Here is an 8,446-nt window from a genome sequence, read left to right as displayed (position 1 = left end):
AGAAAACAAAAGGCTAACATGCAGTGACTTGATCAATCTTTCATTAGATAAAGGGACTCGATTGAATATGTCTCTAAGTAGAGGGACGGATATTGTCGTACTACGTTTCCACAAATCTCCCCGCTCTCTCTCTTGTCTATAATATACCAAAAAACCCAAAACCCCACCACAGAGATCAGAGACTGAAGCAAACTCCACTAAGCAACTCAAAATTCATAGAGAGAAGAAGCAAAGAAGACAGACAGACAGACAGAATGAAGAATATACCTCTGCTTTTGATGGGTTGTGGGGGCGTTGGTCGCCAACTCCTCCAACACATCGTGTCCTGCCGATCCCTCCATGCCCAACAGGTTCCCTCTTTTTTCATTCCAATCATTCTCTTCCATTTTAAGCTCAATACAACTTTCTTGAAATGGGTTTCTGTACGACAATGGAAACGTGCATTCAAAATCGACTTTGAACATTTTCTTGTGTAAAAGATGAAACCTTTGCATTTTGGGTGGTATTGGCAGGGTGTTCATTTGAGAGTAGTTGGAGTTTGTGACAGTAAATCGTTAGTTTTTGCATCTGACGTGATTACTAGAGAGTTAAATGATCAAACTTTATCGGAAGTTTGCCGGTTTAAGTCGAATGGTTCATCTCTTTCAGCTCTAGGTGATCTGGGTGAGTGCCATTGATAAAGCGTCTTTGGTCTGATGATGGTGATGGTGGATTTTAATTTGTTTTTCTTACTTTCTTAATGAAGGTGAATGCATAGTAAATGGGAATACGGAATCCAAGAGGAAAGTTATGGACATTGCAGCTCTTCTCGGGAAGGCAACAGGTTGGTGCTGTTTATGAGTTTTAATCTTGATCTTATCATTTTGTCAGCAAAGCTCATCAAAGGTTTAGGCTTTTCCTTATCGATGCCTAAGCAGTTGATTTCAATTTTGAAAAAGAAAACAGAAAAAGAAAGATTATCTTATTATTGATTATGGAATCTGATTATTGATTTGAGCTGAAGCTTGAAATGTGGCCAAGCGTACAGCTTTGAAATGCCTTGAAATGTGGCCAAGCGTACAGCTTTGAAATGCTATAATTTATGTCATGAGATTATTTTGATTTTATTATGTGGTAGGTTTGGCTTTTGTGGATTGTTCTGCAAGTTCTGAGACTATTAGAATGCTAAATCAAGTTGTTGATATGGGATGCTGCGTTGTTCTGGCAAATAAGAAGCCTCTTACTTCTACAATGGTAATAAACTTGTAGCCATCCTTATTAGTTTGTGATAAAAAAACAATTATGGGACTAGGGGCTTTTGGATCTTCAATCCATAATTGTGCCATTTTGTTTCATGTGGAATTGCGTGAGTAAGCCAATGAACTTGTATGTTTCAACTCTGAAATTACAGTTATACTCTTGCTGATAAAAATTTCATTGCTGATGTTTAATCCATCATAAACAATGCATTTGGTAGCCTTGCTGTGAGAGTGAAGATGATAAGAGGGAGAAGTCAGAAGTGAGGTGAAAGTTCAATTTTTTTTCTACTAGGTTTTATGATGAATGATGATTTAAATAAGATTGTTTGCTCTCAATTTCCTTTTGCTATCCTTCTCTCTGTCCCCAATATAAACACACTTTTCTTCTGACCATTATTTTAACGGTAGGTCCAATTTCTTTTACATTTCTATTATTGTTGAGAGCTTTTGTAGATTTGATTTCAGTTAAGCATGTGAATTATTGTCGAGAGCTTTTGTACCGTCATGCAGGAAGATTATGACAAATTGGTCTCTTATCCACGTCGTATCCGGCACGAGTCAACTGTAAGTGAAGTTTTTTGTTTGTGTAGCTAGAACATCTATTTCCTCAACTTTACTTTAAAATGTAAAGAACGAAGGATTTGAAACTGAATTCTTGTAATTTTTGTTGCAATATCCTGTTAATTCACTGATAAATTGATGCAAAACCTTAGTTTGTTGAAAGCTTCTCTTCCCTGGGGTTGTAGTTTAATTACATGTATTATCAACAATGTTAGACTTGTGGTTGTCTTGTGTCAAATTTCAGATTTGTATTAACTAATATCAGATTCGACCCTTTTGAAATAAATTCAATCTTTTGTTTGGTAGTTGTGGAATATATATGTAAATACAAGATTTTCTCTGGTGACATAAAGTTAGCAAAACATGTTGTAGAGCCTTTAAATCTGTTTCTATCACTGCTCTCACGCTTGATTACAATCACTTAGCAGGTATGGATAGGGACTTAGCAGGTATGGATAGGGTTTGGATGGTTGCCTTATCGTGGTTTGGTTATTTAATGCAATAATAATTGTTTGATGCTAGATGTTGTTTAAATTGTGTTATGATCTTCTTAGCATAATGATTTCTACTGACTTGAAGTTATTTTTGACAGGTCGGTGCTGGCCTTCCTGTCATAGCATCCTTAAATCGATTACTTTCATCAGGAGACCCTGTCCATCGTATTATTGGGAGTTTGAGCGGTACCTATTTTAGCAAGGCTCTGCTTCAATGCTCAAATAGTTGGATTATGCATCTGTTAAATTGTGCATTTCAATATGATTGTATTTGCACATGCTTATTGGTTCATTTACGTGCTTTGTTGTAAACTTTTATAACAGGTACATTGGGATATGTTATGAGCGAGGTTGAGGATGGAAAGCCATTTAGTGAAGTTGTTAAAGTTGCTAAAAATCTTGGATTCACTGAACCAGGTCTCTATGTAATTATTTTTATTTGCATGCGAATCCTGTTCTTGACAGGCGAAATTTGTGACTTTTAAATATGTATGCATGCATGCATAGACAAATGTGTAGAAGTACATAATGAATTTAAAATAATGTTCATAAAATTCTAATTTGAGCTGCAATTGGTGTATGTCCCAAAAGAGTTGTATACACTTCAGTTTGATCAGATCTTGACAGCTGACTCTTGGGGCCAGCATAGTGTTGATTACTTCTTTACATCTATCTCTTATGTTGGCAACTGTTGAATGACTAAAAAAGAATGTGGACAAATTCTGGTTCTGAAAAAAAAAAGGGGGATTCAAACGTTACATTACATGCTTGAAAGCTATCTATGAACTTATTTTGATCCAGTTATTTCATGAAACAATTTGCTGATTATTTCACTCTTCTACATCTACTACGCTCTAGCATTTCTTGTCATTAACGGCTGATTTACTGATCTTAATAACTAAAAGTTATACGCACAGTTTCCTAGCCACCTTAACATTAGAAAGAAAACACAGCAAGGATTTGCTTTTAACTCCGCCTTTGGTCTTCCGTATACTAGCAAAGACATTGGGGAGTTTGATTTTCTGTCAACATGTTCTTTTAACTTAGTTTCTTTGCTGCAGATCCACGTGATGACCTCAGTGGGATGGATGTTGCAAGGAAGGTTTGCATTTATATTCTCATCTGCTCGACTTTAGAATTTGATTATCTATATCCTATTAAGCCTCCAGGCTTCTGGTTGTGATGCATGCAAGTCTGAATATTCTATGTAAATGCATATGCATGTTGTTTCTTGAGTTTGTAATTTTTCATATTTTTTTAGTTATTTCTGTACATTTCTTTCCAAGAATATTCCTCCATTAGTTGAAATAATTTCATTGCTCAACCATCCAGCTATACTATTATGTTGCTTAAAAATGATCGTTTTGATTTCCAAAAATTACACATGATATGGTTGCAGATTATCCATCGATGATATCCTTAGTCTTAAACTTGATTATGCTCTTAACAACCTTGGGTGTTGTCATGATAGTTGTGAAATTCTCCAATAATAATAACACATTCAAAGTGCTACAAGTTAACTATGATAATTCTTCATTGATGAGGATACAGATGAAATTGTTCAAAGGTCAAGCTATGTCTTTACCTGCTTTTCTGCTAGTGGGATGGTTTATCTTCCTTTTGTTTTTCACTTCTTTCCTTCCCACCAATGTGGTCTTCTGTTTGATGCATATGAAAAACTTGATACTATATATTCAAAACAGTATCTTATTCTTCTTGTATTCTAAACAGGCTTTGATTCTGGCTCGACTTCTTGGGAGAAGGATTAACTTGGATAGCATTAAAGTAAGTTCTAAGTCACTTCCTTTCCTATCTTCTATTTAGTAGAGTTATAATATAGCAATATTAATGATCGATTCAAACCTCAACCATTGATGAACTAATAAATTCTTGAATCGCCATTTCTTCTGCTTTGTAGATTGAGAGTTTATACCCTGATGAAATGGGACCTGATGCAATGTCTGTTGAGGAATTTTTGGGTAGTGGTATTGTATCACTTGACAATGATGTTCAAGAAAGAGTTAAAAGGGCTTCGTTGAATGGCAACGTGCTTCGTTATGTCTGTGTAATTGAAGGATCAAGGTATGCTTTCTAATCTTAAAGGATGCATGTGTGTGCATAAACATGTCTGGGTGCGGGAGTGCATGTGCTTTTGTGCAAGTATTTGAGGGATTCACTGTGACCATCTGTTACAACGTTTGAAATATTAAATCTGTCTGCTCAAAGTTTTGTCTAAACTATGATGTAGATCGTATAAGTAGTTTACGGAGTTCCTTGACATGGGTACTCTTCGATTCTTAGCAGGTGTGAAGTTGGCATTCAAGAGCTACCCAAGGATTCTCCTTTGGGTAGATTGAGGGGCAGTGACAATGTGGTAAGCCCTAATTTCTCCTGATCATCCCCTCTTTTTTTCCATCCTCATTATGTCTATTTGGGCTGATCACTAATGATTTCTGGTGATGGAATATCACGGTTTTATTATGATTCCAATTGACAGTCTGTTTGCAAAATCACATTTTGAGGGACACGTGCACAATTTTGTACTCATCTTCCTTTTCTTCTTCGTCAAAATAAAAAATAAAGAAGGTTTAAATAGGAGAATAGCCAGACAAGTTTCAGTAGATTTCCTCCTATGTGGTCCATCCCAAATCTTCTGATGCAAGCCCACTGAACCGCATTGTCTTTGGTAGCACTTTGAAGTTCCAAGTACTAATGGGATATTGCAATTATGTGTATGTAAGCATACATATACAGACACACATAGGTGGAGAGGACCTGATGATTCAAAGGCTAAACCACAAGTTGCAGGTCTTTAATGAATATATGTTTACTCTGCATATTTTTAGGATTTAGGAAACTTTGAAAGATAATTTATCATGTGTAATGTACTTTTGATTTTCCATACAATGTGATGGTCATATTATGCCATCATGTCTAGAACTTCACATGCTTCATTTGATGCAATTGCAGTTGGAGATATACAGCCGATGTTACAACAAACAACCTTTGGTTATTCAAGGCGCTGGAGCTGGCAATGATACCACAGCAGCTGGTGTGCTTGCTGATATCCTGGATATTCAGGATTTATTTCCTTGAAAAGAGTAGACAGCACGAAATTCATGTTGAAGACCAAAGAGTTGAAATTACCCGGTGTATCGTCTTGTTACACAGCAAAAGCCAGTTCTGGAAAAATAGAGTGGAGAATTTCATTTGGAGTCCACTGTTTCATTTGGCTCAAATCTGCAGGATTCACCTGGCACCTATTATTGCTGGCAGCTCAATTTTTGAGATGATGATGCGTGCATAAAAAAAAAGATTAGTTAAAATAAGCTTCTGTGTACGTGAAGCATACTTATCATGTCAGGATGATATATCATTTTAGGCTGTGCTTGCCATTTTCTGGAGTTTGGATATGTGATCTCACTGAAATTAAAGAATGCCAAGTTTGAAGTCTGAGTGCAAGTCATCTTTTAGCTTAATATTTTACTTCTCCGGTGTATTAACAGAAGGGAGTCTTTGAGCCCCTGTAATTTGAACGGTAACGGTCTCTGACTTCTAAATTGGAGCTGGGAAATTTGAAGTGATTTCGTTGGCCATGACCCATTTTACATGTGATTGTGAGGGGTTGTCTCCCTTGATGGAATGCTGTGTGCCTTTCCTTGTAATGGCAACTCAGGTGCCTGCTTCACTCTTCAATCTCTTTCTTCTGCAACTGCTAAGAGAGATCGTAGCAAAGAGATGTGATGTGAAAAATAACGCCGTCCATGCTTATTAGTGATCACGCATGAGACTACAAGGGAAAGAATTTGACTTGGATGACAGTTCATTTGATCAATCAAGACTAGTTGGACACCTTGGAGTACCAAGGAGCCTGAATTTAATATACAATAATACTCTCATTCTTTTCCTTAATCTTGAAGTTCAGTAATTTTGTGAAGATAAAAGGGTTTTTACCCGCCATCTTACATCGGTAGCTGGCGTATCTCGAAGAAACTTTGAAAGCTTCATGGAGGCATTTTTGCTTCGTACCAGGAAACAAATATATGCTCTGGAATTAATCCCATCTTGTCTGTATGATTGTGTTGTAGTGTTTGAAAATGTCATAAAATGACTGAACCAGAAAGCATATCAGGAAGGATTATTAACTCGGGAGTCTTTTCACAGCATCCATGATCCAAGGTAAAACGAGTGTCCGAGTGGGAAGTGCTGGGTCAAAAGCTGGCGACTTCTCAGTTTTGATCAAAATAGCAAATAGTGGAACCCCCATCAAGTAAAAGGGCACACTTGACAGGACCTTTAGCTGCCTCTTCATGGGTCATTGGTCCTGTATGACAGTTTATATCTGTATTGACATAGCAGGATGAACACCGTGATATATATATATATATAGGTGTCTACTCAAGAGTCCAGCCACGACAATGTTTTAGCTCAAATACAAGGTAAATCACACTAATTAGCTTTGAAGGGCTCTGCTTTTAGCCTAGAGCAGGAGATGGACACTTGTTTTTCTCAAGTTACAGTGACTGCATTATTGTTCTCATTGCAGAAAGATCACAAGGTTATAATTTCAGTTTTGACAGTAAAAAAAAAAATTAATTCTCGAAAGAAATTCTTCATAAATAGATTGAAGTTTAAATGATTCGTTTACAACCTGACTGTGAAAAGATCTAGTCTCGATGTACTTGGTTGTTTGCACGTCTATTATTGCTTTTTACGTTACAACCTGTTTTTTAAATTATTTTTGTATTAAATTGATTTTTTAATTGTTTTTAAATAATTTTAATATATTATTGTTAAAATTAAAAAGAAATTATTTTATTATATTTTTAATTAAAAAAACCATTTACTCCAATCCCAGATACAAGAGGAAAAACTAGCATGGATTGGTTGACAACACAGGAAACCAACTCTAAGCTTCGTGTTTGACAACACGCTTGCAGCTTGCAACTTGCAACAATTAGAGCAAGTGAACTGCATTTCTTGATATTATATTCAAACAATGAGCAGATTTAGAATTCACTAGCTTGCGCTCTGTTATATGCTGGGCAAACTTTTTTCAATGCTAAAAAAAAACTTAGACAATGATAACCGAGATAATTTAGTTTAAATTAACTAAAAATATGATCTAGAATATAAGGCCGAAAGAACCGTAAAAAAAAAAATTATAAAGTTTAAGGCTTAATAATTTAATGTCAAAGATAAAAAAAAACATTAAAAAATATAATACTGAAGAAGAAAGCTCGAGTTAACTCGGGATAACTTAACGAACAAACAATTTGTGATATGAGATCGGGATGAAAAAGAAATATCAAAAGGATGACCTAGTAAAAAAAACCAAAGTTCAATAAAAAAATATAAAAAAAAAATAAGTTAACCCGAGTTAACTTTACCAACTCACTCTCAGAATAACCGAACAAAAAGAAAAGTGAAAAACTAGCAAAGTTTAAGGGTCAATAATTTATTGCAAAGTGATGAAATTGAAAAATAAAAATCATAAAAAATGGAGGAAAAAAATTTGAGTCAACCCGGATTAATTCGATTAACTCGCCACTCACGCTATGAGATCAGAATAAAAAATAAACTTTTAATAAAGGACTGCCTTATTGGAAGGCAATCACAAAAAAATAACAAAGAAAAATATTCAATTGTAAAACAATTTAAAACTCAAACAATGCAGACCAAATATGATATAAAAATGAAAGATGATAATTAGAGATTAAATTGTAAAACAAAAAAAGCAAAGAAAATGATAAAAAAAATAGTTATTAAAAGAATAAGGATCATAACTGGATAGAAAACCAAATGAAATTAAATGTTGGTGGACAAAATTGAGAAAAAAATAAGAATATAATAACTAGAAGAATAAGGACTAAAAATGAATTAAAAAAACAAATGCAATAAAATGAAAAGAGATGAAATTGCAAGAAAAACAAATAATCAAGAAAAGTATAAAGCATGTAAATAGAGCAATTAAAAATAGAAGGACCAAACCAGAAAAAAAAATTAAATTGAATAAAATGCCCAAGGATGAAATTGAAAAAAATCCAAACTTCAAAAAGATTCAAAAGGCAAATAAACAGTAATTAAAAGAAGGAGGACTAAAATCAATAAGATTACAAACCAGAAAACACAATTGTTTTTTTGAAAGTTCAG

General features: G+C 34.7%; 1 protein-coding gene across 2 annotated transcripts; it reads left to right on the top strand.

Moving 5' to 3' along the window:
- The first annotated feature begins 138 nt into the window (after window positions 1–138).
- LOC18098060 (uncharacterized) lies at window positions 139–5,892 on the top strand. 2 transcript variants are annotated; one of them, XM_052452609.1, is made up of 12 exons: window positions 139–350; window positions 513–663; window positions 746–823; window positions 1,118–1,233; window positions 1,749–1,802; window positions 2,392–2,483; window positions 2,622–2,710; window positions 3,355–3,395; window positions 4,025–4,078; window positions 4,212–4,375; window positions 4,595–4,667; window positions 5,264–5,892. In XM_052452609.1, the coding sequence occupies exons 1-12, from the start codon at window positions 255–257 to the stop codon at window positions 5,387–5,389; spliced, it is 1,134 nt and encodes a 377-aa protein (XP_052308569.1). In that variant the 5' UTR covers window positions 139–254; the 3' UTR covers window positions 5,390–5,892. The 2 variants fall into 2 exon arrangements, with proteins under 2 accessions (XP_052308569.1, XP_052308570.1); XM_052452610.1 differs by having other exon boundaries at window positions 140–350; window positions 4,598–4,667.
- Window positions 5,893–8,446: the final 2,554 nt, after the last annotated feature.

This window comes from Populus trichocarpa, chromosome 4 (genome assembly GCF_000002775.5).
Source record: "Populus trichocarpa isolate Nisqually-1 chromosome 4, P.trichocarpa_v4.1, whole genome shotgun sequence".
NCBI lineage: Eukaryota > Viridiplantae > Streptophyta > Magnoliopsida > Malpighiales > Salicaceae > Populus > Populus trichocarpa.
The sequence above is the reverse complement of the archived record's forward strand: the minus strand, read 5'-3'. Positions and strand labels throughout refer to the sequence as shown.

What these genes read in the sequence shown, in the direction of transcription:
- LOC18098060 (XM_052452609.1), top strand. Translation starts at nt 255, where the DNA reads ATGAAGAATATACCTCTGCTTTTGATGGGTTGTGGGGGCGTTGGTCGC. An exon ending in TCTTCTCGGGAAGGCAACAG is followed by an intron (nt 824 to 1,117) that starts GTTGGTGCTGTT and finishes ATTATGTGGTAG; the next exon opens with GTTTGGCTTTTGTGGATTGT. An exon ending in TGTGTAATTGAAGGATCAAG is followed by an intron (nt 4,376 to 4,594) that starts GTATGCTTTCTA and finishes TTCGATTCTTAG; the next exon opens with CAGGTGTGAAGTTGGCATTC.